This window comes from Mastigoproctus giganteus, chromosome 2 (assembly GCF_048544385.1).
Source record: "Mastigoproctus giganteus isolate SK-2022 chromosome 2, ASM4854438v1, whole genome shotgun sequence".
NCBI lineage: Eukaryota > Metazoa > Arthropoda > Arachnida > Uropygi > Thelyphonidae > Mastigoproctus > Mastigoproctus giganteus.
Window position 1 is genome coordinate 177,239,115 of NC_143576.1, and position 16,107 is coordinate 177,255,221.

A 16,107-nucleotide genomic window follows, 5' to 3' on the forward strand; every position below is an offset into this window, starting at 1 on the left:
AAAATTTAAACCAAAAACAAAAAACCAAAAACACGAAATTTTGAAGTAAACCTAAAAAAGCTCACTCTGCCAGCTGGGAAACCCCCCAGCTGCCCGGCCCAGACCACTTGGAGGTGGAGCTTCTTCAGAACAAATTGAACAGCAGAGAAAAAGCAAGAAATAGTCGATTAAACAACCACAAAAAACACTCTAATCACCTTGCAAAAAAAACAACTGCTATCAATGAACGCTCTGGCACCTGGGCCAGCCCAGCAAGACATCATCATATAAGCAACAGAACTCCATTGTGCGACCTAGGCAAATTTGCCCATATGCACTAATGACTAAATATTTTTGAAAACTTACCATTCTTTATTTTTTGGTGATCGATCACCACTATGATATTTAAGCCGAAAATATCTTTACTCATTCTGTTAATTAGATGACTTACAATTTTTACAGTCTTTAGCCTGTCGTCACATGAAATAAGTTAATATTCCATGTGATTTCAGTTACCACCCCTTCCTCGAGGAGGAAGACCTCTACTCGTTCAGAAGGTAAAACTTTAAAATACTAACTTACAATTGTCTGACTTTCAAAAGACTGATCTCACACTGAGTCTCTTCCCAAAAATACTTTATACAATATTTACATCGAAATCGCCACAAGTCAAGCCCGCAACAATCGCCACAGTACTCACTCAGGCTACGCATCCGTGTTTACCGTCGAGAGAACTCTTCACTTTTCATAATCTGTTCGCTTTTGACTTAACTCCTTTGCCCTCTTATATTCGGGACATACTCGATCAACTGCAGTATGATAACTGGGCAATTTCTTAAGCCAGCAATTTATGCAGCGAGGAGCTTTCTCCTTATTTGAACATTCTTTGTATGAGTGACCTTCTTCCGAACAGTACCCACAACATGCGCCACCTTTACAAAACTTAGCAATATGGCCATAAGTCATGCACTTATAACACTGCGTAACAGTGACGATATCACGGACTCTACAAGCGGACCAGTGAACAAACACTCTTCCAGCATTCACTAGTTGCTTATGGATCAAGCCATCCACCTGAAGAATCCAATTATTTAGCTTCTTATTCTTGGCTTTATTTAGGGAAATAATATTTACACTTTCTTGGAACAGCTTCTGTTCCACTCCGTAATCTTTCAGATTCTTCAACCATAACTGTTCTAACAGTTCACTTTTGTCCACATCCTGCTCTACGTCATATATGAGAACTTTTGGATTCTGTTTCCTTACTTTGTCCACACAACTTCAGTTCTTTAAATTTCTCACATTGCATTATATCGTCAATATCTTTGTCCGGCTCCGCTTCAATCACAACTTTCTTGTCTCTCACAGCTTTAAGATTATGAACTTTTACATTTTGCAAGGCTGGTCTTACCTTTTTAATCAAGTCCACTCTCACATCTTCACTGCTCTTGTGGTTAACATTCTTGGTGCTAATTATTGCAACTCTTGGTTTACTTAAACCTGCCTTAACAACAGTCGCATAATTTTTAGGGACTACATCCTTCAAAGCTGATTCTTGGAAATTTTTCTTTTCAGCTTGACACATTTGTATGTCTATTTCCAGCTCGATGATAGTCAACTCGAGCTCATCCCAAATCTCTAAGATCTTATTAGCCACCTTTCCTGATACTCTATTCTCACTTTGTAGTAGAATATGTCTCAGTCTTCCCCTTGCATCAACCACTTTATCTAAACTTACCGTCCTTCCATCAGGTACCTCATCACTTTCAGTGATTGAGCTTAGAACTATCTTCATATTCTGCAAAACATCACGTTTCTTTTCAGGGGACATCTTAGATCTTAATACAAATTCTTCCTTGGACACAGATTGCCAACTTTTAGCCTTCTGTTCTTTACTTTTCTCCTTTCCTTGCTTCTTTCTCTTAGGAACAGAATCCTTAGACTTTCCTTTACTGTTCTCGCCTTTTTGGTGTTTAACTTCATCAAGAACCCTTTCTTCCATTTCAGTAAGTCCTACTTCATCTTCATACACTGAACTATCACTTTCTGAATTAGATGACTCATTCTCTGTACTAACTTCCACCTCAATTCTTCTCTTGGGAAGAGAGCCAGTGTTCGACCTTTTTCCAGTCATTAAAATTTATTTTATTTTAAAAGGCAATTCGGCCAACTATTTACAAAATTTTGGAGTCAGACAGTTAATAACACCCGTACTCAATCAAAACTTTAAACAAGAAATCGAAAATCTATCCGAAATCAATTTAAAAACTTCCCCCACTCAAGGTTAACGAGGGGGGGTACCAGAAGGCTTTAATTTAACTTGAGGGCACAAAATGCAAGACAGAGGGAAGTGACCTGAACAGGGCAGCAGTAGACTGGCCGAGGACGAAAGACAAAAAATGGTAACAAGAATGATAACAGAGGCAGCCGAGACAACCATAAAAAGGAAAACGCCTGCAAGTGGACCCAAGCCCTGGTGGATCCCCGAACTACAACGTCTAAGAAAACTGGAACAGGCAAAAAGAAAGGAATACCAGAGAGCCCAGACTTCTTGGCGGCTTGTCGATATAACATTCCTTAGGCACCAATACAGAGAAATAAGGAACGTATATACAGAGAGAAAAAAAAGAGAGCAAGAGAGCCTCCTGGGAACAAATGGTCTCAGTGAAAGGAAATGACGACCCCTGGGGAGTAGTCTACAAGGTCATGACAAATAAATTCCCAAGGGGAGACACAACACAGCACCAATGACGCCGCAACGAACATTTACCACAACGTGGGATCACTCTGTGGTAAACATCTTGAGTACTATTATAAGAGAACCACCAGAGACCCTCACTGATGAAGAGCAGGCAAACGTGAAAGCCAAGAAAGCATACTCGATGGAACAACTAGAAATGCCATTTACCATGGGGGAAATGCAAGAAGCAGCAACACGAATGCGGAATAAATTAGTTCTGGACCCAGAACTAATCAAAAAGGCAGTGGAGCACAACCCAGAAACCCTGCTACAGCTCTTCAACTGCTGCCTCACTACAGGCAGATTCCCATTCAGTTGAAAAACAGCGCACTTTAAGCTAATCCTGAAAAACCCGATGAAGCCACCCGAAGAACCAAACTGATACGGTCCTACAGCGCTTCTGTCAACGCTCAGCAAACTCGTGGAGAGGCTACTATACACAAGAATAGTTAACCCCTAAAGAGCAGCAAACGTAGAGTCACCCAGACAGTACGGTTTTAAACCTGGACCTGAACCATCGAAGCTAATCGAAACCTTCTGGATACCACAGCACAATGCAGCAAAAAAAATTTTCTAGCCATCGTAATTGACTTACGATTCCACACCTTGTAGTGGCTGAGCTTCATCGGCAGACTCAGGAAATCTGAAATCCCAGAAAATCTATACAATTGCATTAAATTCTACCTCTCTAACAGAAACATCAAATTAATGGCACCTTTCCGAAGCCTGACCAGACTGGTCCGCAGGGGCTGCCCTCAGGGATCCGTCCAGGGGCCGCTCCTGTGGAACATCGTATTCGACGAGTTCCTAGCTGAGGCCCTGGGTGAAGTAGGCTCACAAGCGTTTTCCGTCGATCTCGTCTTAACCGTAGGTGCGGACTTCAGATCACAACTTGAAGTTCTTGGAAATCAAGCTATTACAAACATTACAGACCTGGGCAAAACTGCACACACTAGAGATCCCCCACTAAAACCAACTCAGTCTTGTTGAAAGGGACCCTCAACATCAGACGACCACCGCAGATTAAAATCGCAGGTACCACAGTGAAGCTGGCAAAACAGATGAAATGTCTACGCATCATGCTGGACTCAAACCTCTCCTTCAAACAGCACTTAATCAATCTAAATGATAAGATGAGAAACTACGCTTCGCTAATAGATAGAGTAAAATTCAGGGATTGGGGAATAAACAAGAAAACCCTATTACTGGATTACAAAGTTACATTTGTCCCTGCTTTAACATACGGAGCCCCAATAGGGTTTATTAAAGCGGAAACCGCCGTGAACAAAAAAATTTGGAAACAATCCAGCGCAACATCCTCCTAATAATCACCAGAGCTTGCAACACTAAACACCAGCACTCAGTAGGTCCACGCGGGAGCCCTTTGACTGGACCACGAGGTGGCTAGATGCAGATTATTGTACCTCTTGACAAACGGCACACCGACTACATTCGAAGCATTCACGCTAGACCCCACAAACAACCACAAAAACGAAATGCAGAGAATGTTAAACAGCTTAAGAGAAAATGGCAGGAAAGATGGCAGGAGACAACCAAGGGAGAAATTACACGGCGTTTTATACCACGAGTGGAAAAAACCTACCCCAAGGCGCCAAAGTGGTTCTACCTAGGGTTAAACACCACCTCCTGCTGACGGGCCATGGGCCATTTAATGTCAAACTAAATGCACTTGTAATAACAGAAGATCCACCGTGTACTACAGAGACATGACAGAATGCTATGAGGAGATGAGATCACTACTCATCACCAGAATACGATACATACCAAAAAACAATGAACACACCTATTAGACTCAGAAGAAGAGTACTGTACACTGCACTCAGCCGCTTCGCACAGGACATCTTCAGCAGAAGACTGAAATAGCCATCCACAACAACTGAAACGAGCAATGACATAGGGAAAGACCACCACTGATAGCGACAAACCAATGGATGACACCCACGACTAAACCTATAACATAACCGGCCAACAAAGTGGGACAAACGACCACCGCTACAAGCTAACCAAGGAAGATACCAAATAACGGAATCCCACGATTAGATGAATAATAGGGATGGGCTATTGTCTTAGGAAGGACCACCAGACAGACAGATATACAGCTGTCACGATTCTGACGCGCCTTATTGGCGAACTGGACCTGCAACATTGCACGGTACTCTTTCACTCCAAATCCTCGACGGGCTGGAGGTAACTGTCTATTGATCTCTTCTCTCCCCCGCCAAAGCTACTTCCTCTCCTAGTATGGGCATGCCACACTGAAAACTGAGGTCGCCTTCCCTATTGACCCCATAGTACTATCTTTTCCCCTTACTCTTCCTATACAACACAGCGTATGCCCCACACGACTGAATGTAAGTAAACTTCCAAATTCTGACAGCCAAATCGCGCACCAGTTTCGGCGTAAATCCTATTAGTGAACTGACCCACGAGAAAAAAAATTCTTTTTTTTTTGGCCCTAGCCACTGAAATCTCAGGAAATTAGGTGGCAGGGCCTGCCATAGTGTACAAAAATCTACTGGGTACCTGATCTGCCTCCACGGGGCATAAATGGGGCAACGTTGGGACGCAGTAGGGTATAGCGGCTAAATGGCCCGAGGAACAACGATACACAATACAACACTTGCATACCCCCATAGAGTTTTAAATATTTGTCCTAGACAGTGTGATCTGTTACACCCACAATGAAAACTACGCAGAGATAAGGGAAAACCCTTGGTGCCGAATACACGAAAACACTCTACACTTAGCCATGCGCAATCATTAATTTTAATCATAACTTAGAGGTGAAAAGACTGAATTTGTTTCGTAATTCTCATGCTGTATTTGTCTGAGTTGAAAGTGTTTAGGTGAAATTTTAGTTAGCTTCGAGGTACTTCAGCATGGTAGTAGTAGTGGCATGTGATGCAAGAAAGCATGTGTATGAGCTTATGCAGCATCAGTCAAAAAAAAAAAAATCACACCATTCCCTCCAAATGCCTGTCCAGTTCCTTCTTAAATTTATTCAACCTATCAACTTCCACAACGACAGATGGAAGTTTGTTCCAGCAATTAACCACCCGCTGGCTAAAGGCAAATTTCCGCACATCTATTCTACATCTGTCCTTTCTTAATTTGAATTTATACCCCTTAGATTCGTAATCTGAACAAGTGGAAGGATCCTATTAGAATTCAGTGTGCTCAACCCATTCAAGGCTTTATATACCTCAATGAGATCACCGCGCAGGTGCCTAGTCTCCATCCACTGCAATTTGCAGAACTTAAGCCTCTCTTGGTAAGAGGATCCCTTCATTCCCCTCACCAATCTTGTTGCCCTTCTCTGTACACGCTGAAGTAAATCGACATCCTTCCTAAAATGAGGCCTCCAGAACTGTACTCAGTACTCAAGGCGTGGCCTGACCATTGCCTTATACAGAGGGATAATCACCTCCTTTTCCCTGCTAGCAAAATTCCTATATATCATTGACAAAACCCCATGACCTGCCCTGGCAGCCTGTCTGCATTGTCAGAAAACTTCATATCTGCCTGCACAATTACTCCCAGGTCTTTTTCATTTTCTACCACCTTAAGTTTAGTACCACACAGTTGGTACGTTTCTCTGGGGTTACTTCTACCCATATGCATTACTTTGCATTTGTCAAGGTTAAACTTCAGTTGCCACTTCTTAGCCCATTTGCTCAAATTATCTAGATCCTGTTACAGTAGCACACTGCCATTACTCTCATTAACAACCCTGCCAAACTTTGTATCATCTGCAAACTTCGACATTAAGCCTGATATACCTTCATCAATATCATTGATAAATATACAAAACAACAGTGGACCCAACACCGAACCCTGTGGGACTCCACTAATAACATTAGTCCACGAAAATGTTATTACTGCACTAATAACATTTGGTACAGATAATGAATCCCACTTAGATTACATGGAACGCCTGTTAGAATATCAGAAAGGACAAACAATAATTTTGTGCTTGGACTCCAATTCTAAAAATACTTCGTGGTCTAGGAGGTATGCTGATAACAGAAGACTTTTATTGGAGGAAACAATCAATCGAAATAATCTCGTAATCCATAATCAGAGGGCGGAGAATAGCACATTCAACTTTAAACTTTAACAATAAGAGGGCCCAAATACATAACGAGCTGGGACGTTGAGCCTGACTGGGTTTCCAGTGATCATAGAGCGATCAGGTTTGAGCTTACTGAAAAGGTTATTTGCCAAACTGGATTTGGATATATGCAGAGTCAATTGCGACGATTCTCTGTGCGTACTGCTAATTGGAATCTGTTTGATGAAGAATAAGCAAACAGAAGGCTGCAATGTCAGCACATGTGTTAAACAATTTGCGTGGCCCTGCAGCAGTTCAGCTGGTGCACAGTTGGTTATATAATGCCAGTTGCAATGAGGATTTGTAAAACTAAACGTATGCCTGTTAAGTGGTGGACTTCACAGTAAACAACGCTACGCAAGGAAACCAATAAAGCTCGAAAGATATACCAAAGAAGTAAACTTCGTGGCGAAGAAGATCAAATGCATTTAAGGAACGAGTATCAACGACTGAGAAGAAGATACACACGTCTGATTGCAAAAGAAAAATTGAATTCTTTGAAAGAACTTACGAGGATATGTGGGAACAGTGACCCATGGTGCATAATTTACAAATTATGTACTAATAAAATTAAACACACAGAGGGAGATATCACATGTTCAATTAAGGCTAGTGATAGTACTTGTCGAACGTGGGAAGAAAGTGTCGGTTTGATTTTAGATAATTTGGTGAGTGACATGAAGGCAAATGGGGAGCCTGATGTCAGTGAAAAAATTATCTTTAAATGAAATTGCTTTTTAAAAGTTACAGATGCAGAGGGGAAGAGCGCAGCTTCAAGATTAACGATATAGAAATCGCGGTAGAAAGAATCAAGAACAATAAATGCCCAGGAATGGAACTCATTGAGGGAGACGTCATAAGACGGAGTCTGAAATTGATACCAGAGCACCCGCTCAGCACGTTTAACGCATGTCTTAGAGATGGAGTATTTCCACTACCATGGAAGGAAGCACTTTTAAAACTTCTACTGAAATCGCCGTTCAAACCGAAAGAAAGGGCTGATTCGTACTGTCCAATTGCATTATTGAACGGACTTGGAAAAGTTTATGAAAGATTGCTAGCAGGTAGAATTTTGGAGTGCGCTAAAAACTGTGAGTGGTCTGACAACCAATATGGAATTACAGCAGAGAAAGTGGGACTGATTATGCGTTGGGGAAGTTAGTGGAATCTGTACACCAATGCAGAACAAAACATTGTCTGGGTATCTTTGTACAGTTCGCTAAGACATTGATAGCAATGACTGGCACACTGTACTAATGGTATTAAGTGAAGTCAAATGCATGCCACAGATCTACTGGGTTATATGAGATTACTTCGCCGAGAGAACAGTTTCGGTTAAATCAGCATGTTGGAGTATTACCAGACAAGTTGTAAGAGACTGCCCACAAGTGTCAATCTTTGTCCATTAATGTGGAATTTAAGCCTAAACGATTGATTAAAACTGGACTATAACAACGTTGTGATGATTGGATATGCTCATGACTTAGTTTTGGTGCTCAACGGTGAATCGAGGCTCCAATTAAAGGAACGATCAAACTTCATTTTGTCAGAGCTGAATTCCTGGTGTAAATTACACAGGCTTATGGTTTCAACAGAAAGTAACAAAACTATGTTGTTAAAAAGATACCTGTCTATTACGAGAAATCCACAATGCCAGATAGATGGAGTGCGTTTACAGTGTGTGAAAACTATTAAATACCTAGGAGTTAAAATTGATAGACAGATACGGTTTGTCTCACACATCAACTACATCGCTGAGAAGATTCGTAAATTTGTTGGTATGATTGACCGTGTAACTAGAAAGTGGTACAGTCGTAAAATAGATTCGATGGAAGGCATTGAATTTATTTTATGACTGTATCTTCTTGCCAATTGGGAGATATGATGCACATGTCTGGCTAGATTGTGCGTTGCAAAAGGCAAATGTTAGGAGAATATTTTCAATTGAACGGAAATGTTGTTACAACTTAGTATGACCTGTAGGACTGTGTCAAATGAAGCCTTTCAGATAATAACAGGACGGCTGCCACTGGATCTAATCTTAGTGTTCAAGTCAATGTGTTTCTATCTGCCGCATAGGTAGCCATACGACCGGATATCAATTGAAATTCACTGTGTCGATGGTTATAATGAGGATAGGAAACGATTCCGAACTCTTCTTATTAAATGGTGGCGAAACAGATGGAACAACTGCACCAAGGGTTTAATAACCAAAACGTTTCTTCCAAGCATCAAACAGTTTGGGAAGGGTATGCGAAGTTGGTTTCATCCATACCTCTATTCAACGTTCCTTCTTACAAGACACGGGCCCTTCTTTGGAAACTTAAATGATTTAGGTATTTCAGCACGTTCATCGTGTACTTGTGGAAAAAAAAAGACTGGTTACATCTTCTGTATAGGTGCCATGAATATCAGGATCTACGAGAGAAATTGGTTGATGGAGCACCCAGCATGCAAACACTGACTTCTGGATATGAGGCCCTTCTACCAAAGACAAAGATAGATTTGGTACTTTCCAAACGTTTGCTGTACAAATTTTCAAGCGACGGCAAGTCCTGGTACAAATGGAGCAAGAACGATGCAGATAAAATTAGCTATGTACCTCTATGCATTTCCAATTTTCTTGAGTGAAACGGATGCAATACATTCCAGTTTTTCGTGACTGAAACTGATACATGTAAAATGTTTCTGTCAGCTGCGGCAATCAAAATGGAAGAGGTGATTTGGTCACAGGTAACACTCGCGTCAAACTAACATCTTCTATTGTATCCATGATGGAGGTGAAAACCAACGTTCCCTTCAGTGGGAGGTGACTATTTCTTTCTTAAGAGATGAACCATGCAACATCATATCGGAAACAATTTCCACAATGCCGTGAAAGCTCCTATAATATATTCTTGAACGATCCTTGCTGCATGAATAGATCCTCCGACTAAATCATACTGAAACTGTAATTCCAAATGTCATCAGTTCCTACAAAACGCTATCCGAAGGTGAGCTGCTTCATTTGGCGATCTTTAGATTGCAGCAAGTCGGTTCTTTGGGTGGTGGACGACAGCTGTGTGATGCGGTTCCTGATATCGCAGGCACGAGCTCTGACAGCTTCTAGATAATCACTAATGATTCAAGAGGACTAGTACCAATAGGCCAGTTCATCCCCAGTTAGCCCACATTTTATCACTGAGTGGTCTTTCAAGGCCGTGGTTTATTAAATGGTCTTTCAAGTCTAAATACTGCATGAGGATAGGTGTTTTCGGTTGTGATTTCATCCCAAATTTGTCTTTTAAGTCAGTGTTCTCGATTGGAAACGGCAACCACTAACTAAGCACATTTCAACGCTTATGACGATGTCGCACTTACGCAGATCTGTGTTCGTCTTCTGATTACAATTTACTAATGAGAATACGTCTTCGGTCTGACTGCAAAGTTACATTCCATGGTGGGGAATTAAACTTTCCGGTTTATATTTCATTTATTGAAAAGACTTCTTTTTTTTCCCCATCAGACTAGACATTATATTGAAATTGTACGCACCGACTACAATTTCTCACTTGCTACTTTCTGTAGCAGGGACTCCAAATTCATTTTATATGAACTGCAGCGCTTCAATGTCTTGTAACGGTGCGGGAACATGAAGTGGAGAACTTCAATATCTTGTAATGGAGAAGGAATTAGTGCTCTTAGTCTGTAAATGTCTGTACAGTATTGCTTTTCGTGGCAGGGATTCCAGGAAAGCTGGTTGGGACCGCCTAGTACAATAAATAAAAAAAAAGAAAAAAATAGCTATGCGTTATTCGATGCTTATAAAGGGAAAACTATTCCGATTGAAATCTATCATTTACGTTTTGTGTTAAAATAAAAAAAAAAAAAAACACTTTCTTATTGCACTTCGATAGCGTGCTTTTTTGAACTAAGTAACTCGCCTTTTTGTGACAAAAAGGTTACTAAATAATTAGTTAATAGTTCTATAGAGGTCATTTATAAATTTTGCGAAGAGAAGTATTTTTTTAACAATTTTCAAAGCTGCAGTTGTCCCTGAAAGGAGGTACCCAGCGAGCCAGTGTTGACGCGGCGGTGGTGGGGAGTTTTGCCCAGACGTCACCTGACAGTCACTACTCCACCACTACTTTTATCGCTTCACCAGGAGAAGTCGGTGTTGCTTCTCCCAACGTTGTCATTCATAACAACTGGAAAGACTCAAATAGACAACGTTTTCGATAGTTTTCAGTTTTAAGCCAAGCTGGAGTACCCGAAAATTTTCAGTTACCATAAAGCTCTCTATTTGAGATACTCCACTAACGAACATTCGTGACTACGGACCTTTCATTCTGAGGGCCCGGCGCTCAGTAGTTGAACGATTTATTTTTCAATTAGTATTGCAATACATCTTGAAGGATGGCGTATATCTGTATTTATAAACAAGTACAGAATTATTACATATCCCTCACCTTTACAGTTCACTCCAGTTTCTCACACATTCTTTAATTTTTAGAATATAGAGTTAATTTTGTTCCGAAATTCTTTCTTGAATCTCTGGTCATCCAATCATATCTTAAGTTAATGAAATACTGGATTGTATAACAAATTATATAATCCAGTCTTTCATTAACTCATTATCTAACAATAAAAAATTTGAATTATCTCATCTGTAATGTTTCGCTGAGAAATTTTAAGACGGATGATCTCCAGTATATAATTCGGTTTCTTCTTTTTTTTCTTTTTTAGCACTTCCTATGAGAATGAAGGTCGACTATTTGTTATGCTTGGATCATCTTAGTCAAAATAGGGTGAGTGAATGATTATCTTTTAAAATCTTTAAGTGAATATTCAGAAGTTCACAGCTCTTTATGTGCAATTTGTATATAGATATGTCATATAAATATTGCTTCTACCCTTTGGTATTCAGCCACTAATTAACGTGCGTATGTCTTACAACGACAAAAATAGATTATAGTAATAACATATTACAGATGAGTACTTTACTTGCAATGAATAGCTTAGTATTAAAGTCAATGCCGGTAAACCAGTAAAATATTTTTACTACCCTACTGATTTAGCAGCACCTTCATTCATTGCGGAAGGCCTTAGAAAACCCAAAGGATAGATCGCAGACTCAAGCGCCAGATAGGTCTTCAAAAAAAATAAAAAAATAAAAAAAAGCAGGAGACACCAAAATCTAGACAAGAGCCACGAAATATCCTTCTTCAGAAAACCCTTCACAAAGAGAACCACGCAGGCTTCAATGTTACTTCCATCCACCTTAATCCTACAGCCTTAATTATGAGATTTGGAATTATCAGATTCCAAATCTCATAATTCTTATAATTTGAAACCGGAGAGTGATGTGGGCATGATCCACCTGATAAACATTCATATCTGGACTAAACAATTCATGAATTCCATCAGCTATCTACCAATGACAGCAACATCTGGAGAAGATAATGTACTTCATCTCCTTTTTAAACGTGTGAGCCCTTTTGTCATAGATATCTTTCCTACTATGTATGAAAGCCTTGTACATGAAAACCACTAAATCCCATATGCAAATATGGGAGGAATAGGACTGAATCTGCCAAAAAACGGCAAGGTAAATCTCCAAAACGTATACAACGGGACAAGAGAATTCTGCGAAGGACTATGCGCGGAAATCGTAATTTGCCATTGTCTCAAGTTGCATAAACTCTCTGTGAGATATCTGGGACTAATGTCAGCAATAGTACAATACGAAGGACACTCCATGGAGTGTCCTTCGTATTGAGTTGCAATAGTCATATATTCGTGTATGGGTTGCAATAGTCATGTATTTGTGTATGGGTTACAAGGATAATGCAGCTGTTCACAAGCCATTGATCGCCTCATCAAATGCTACATGCCGATTAACATGGTGTAAGGAGCCCGAATCCTGGACTGTAGAGCAGTAAAAAACAGTCCTATTGACAGACGAGACGAAGTTCGCATTCTGCCAGTGTGATGGCCGTTCCTCGGTATGGTGAATGCGAGGGGAACAGTTCCTTCCTGATTGTATCCTCCAAACAATGAAGTTTGGTGGAGGCAGTGTCATGGTATGGGGCTCCTTTTATGGTTGTACTTGGGCCGTTAGTCGTTATCGACAAAACCATGGATGCTGTGCATTGCATGATTGTGCAGGACAGCCTGGACAATTATGTACTTCCAACATTAAGGCAATCCTTTGAGGAAGTCCCGTACCTCTATCAGCAAGGCAATGTGCCATGCCATACAGCTGTGGTCGTAACAGAGTGGTTCTAGAATATGGGTGTAGAAAATTTTATTGGCCAGCCCAGAATGCTGATATGAACTCTATCGAGCATCTTTCGGTTGTTTTGGATCGTTGGTTTTGTGCACGTCGAGATGGCCCAAAGAACAAGACGTAACAGGTGGCTGCGTTAAAAGCCGATTCGAGGAACATAACAGCTGGCATTTATAAAAAGCTGGTTGAGGGTATGCCGCGAAGATTGAAGGTAGTCATAAAAGCAAATGATTTCAGCACATAATATTAAATGACACAATAAAGGCTATTTTTTTGTCTAAAGTAGGGCAATATATATATAGAGGGTTATTCAAAATGAAGTCCGGGGTTTCAGAATTTTTTTTTGGGAAAGAGCATGCGTCATAATCATTTGTAGCCATCTTGAAAGAACGCATAATATCTCAAGTTTTGTTCCCACGCTCGCAATGTTCGGTATGCTGCACGGCTAACCACCAGATGGTGTTGGACGCATACCGCCGTGCAGTCGTTCGTTTGCCTGTGACGCCGGTTCTGCTGTGTTGCGACATAGCTTCGGAATGTAATGAGAAAGCTTTTACTGTGTGGGAGTTTCATGTAAGTAAATCTGTTACCGTTGTGCAAGTCCACTTTCGGACAGAGTGATTTTTTCTGATGAATCGACCTTGCATTTGTCGGGGAAAGTGAATAAGCAGAAAGTGCGATTTTGGGCGATTTCAGTGCGATTTCACTAAAGGCTCTCATATTGAACATTTATGAGGTATGAAAAAAAACTTCATTACTATACTTGCATTCTAGAAATATTTCTTTCTTCCTATGTCTGCTCATGTGTGTACAGGAATTGTTTGAAACCCCGAACTATATTTTGAATAACTCTGTATATATATATATATATATATATATATATTGCCCTACATATTTTTTTACTATCGTTTTCAACACTTCTGAAATCGATGGATAGTAAAATGTCCGTAGAATCAAATAGAAACAAGCTCAATGCATTCAAGAAAAGAATAAAAGAAAAGAAGTGTATATAATAACAAATTGCAAAGTACTCTAGAAAGCAACACTTGTATGTTCTTAAATCACATTACTAGCATTAAGAAACTGATATATTAATTATCTTATTTTAACAGAAAGGAGACAATTTTATTTCCTTTAGAGTAAAAGATACATTATTGTTGATTTTTCTTCTGTGCTTATTCAAAATATTCAATATCCAGTCTGTGAATCGTTCTCCCAAACTGGACTTCAGTATCCTTCAGATTACTATATCTTTTTTTTTTTCAAACCCACACTGCTCTACAAAATGAACATAACACTTTGGTTGGTTTTTGCTGTGTTTTAGGAACATCGGCAACTATAGCTACGTTGTTCTTGTAAATTGCATGGAACATAACACGTAGAAAATGTTGTGTAACTAGTGCAGCTTGCGATGTAGCGAGACAAAATTTCCCACGGTGGTGTAGAATGGAACCTCGATGAAATGAGAAGACAGCGAAAAAATTTGGAACAGGTATAAGGGTCATTGATAGAGGTTGTATAACAATTACCAAAAATGGTCGCATTGCATAATTCGATACGAGGTGCTCGAAAATATGGTCACATGATTTCAGTTCGACACATTATCCCACTAAGTCAAATGTTCACGGCTAAACAGGCTTAACATCGGTGAACCATGCTCGATAAAAGGGTATTTTTAAGATTCTCTGGCAACAAATCCTATTGTAAGGACCCATCCTTACAAATATTATTAATAGTGGCTTTGTTAAGTATTAGAAATTATTTGTATTTTTAAACAGTCAGCCTTCAGCAAAAATACCGGGTTTTTAGAAAACAATAGACTCAAAATTGTAGTTCAGACACTCCCAGCCTTAATTATATCTCTTGTTCGGCCAAAAATCTTTAAGTAAGTCTTTGATTGAAATAGCAACGGCTGAGAAACAGTTTCAAACCCGCGGAACAATGCATTCACTGATCTGGACAAAATTCATAGTGAAAGTATTCTGAGCGAAGGCAGAACCCCACCCTTAATCAAACAATAGACCGCTACGAAACCCATTTGGGGAAAGAGACAGCACACGATAGTGGAGGATATTCAAAATGGGAGTAAGTACTTAAAAATTTCATGGGGGATTAAGGGCATGTGAGGTCACAAGAAGGCCCGGAACTTCCGGCCATCCTTCTAGAAGGATCGCGAAAATTCTGGATGTCGGAAGTTCAGGCAACAAAAGACAATAGGAATGAAATGAGCGAATGAGATAGGAGATGAGAGGGGCGAAGTAGCGAATGATTGGTTAGAAAAGAGAGGTAGTGAAGATACAAAAGGGGATGTGAGGCGAGGAATAGGGGTTCCCGAAAGTTTTCCTGATAGGGTGTGCTCCCGAAAGTTTTCCTGAGAGCGAAGGTTCCCGAGAGGTTGTTCCAGTGTTTGTTATGAGGATGGTCCCTAAAGAGGTGGTTCCTGAAGAGTAGGTTCTGATAAAGTTTAGGTCTGTCTGTTAGAGTTAAGAAAGTTTGGCAAAGTTTTAAGATGGAGTAGTCAGTTGTGAAAGTTTAGATAAGTTTTAAGAATAGGAGTGAACGGTTAAGTAGTTGTTTTATAAGGCTAGTGATGGAAGCGACAGTAGAGCAGTATGCGGACAAGTGCGCCAAAAGGAGAAATAGAGCCTTGGGCAAATAAGTGAAGTCTAAGGAGAAATAAAGCCTAGTCCGTCATCAGAAGGCAGTGACATTGGCCAGTGTGCAGATAAAGAGAGCCGTGAAGGTAAAGTTGCAGACCGACGCCGAGTAGCAGTATCAAGAACCATATGATAAATTCCTAGAAGATGTAGATGATGCCCTATTCAGACGAGAACGGCAGCCCCAATAAAGAACGGAAAGCCCCAGCGGAGGGATGATGTCCATTATTAGCAGTGTCTGATTAGTATTCCCATGTATTTTAAAAAAAAAAACTAGAGAGAGGATAACAAATACAGAAAGAGCAAATTGTAACAGATTTATATATAATAA

General features: G+C 40.2%; 1 protein-coding gene across 1 annotated transcript in view; it reads left to right on the forward strand.

The window, feature by feature from the left end:
- LOC150089777 (uncharacterized) overlaps positions 1-16,107 on the forward strand; it is a 57,913-nt gene that overhangs the window by 15,839 nt on the left and 25,967 nt on the right. The window contains exon 2 of the mRNA XM_090390097.1: positions 11,577-11,638. Coding sequence (XP_090246223.1) covers positions 11,577-11,638 — 62 coding nt within the window. The remainder of the gene's footprint in view (positions 1-11,576; positions 11,639-16,107) is intronic.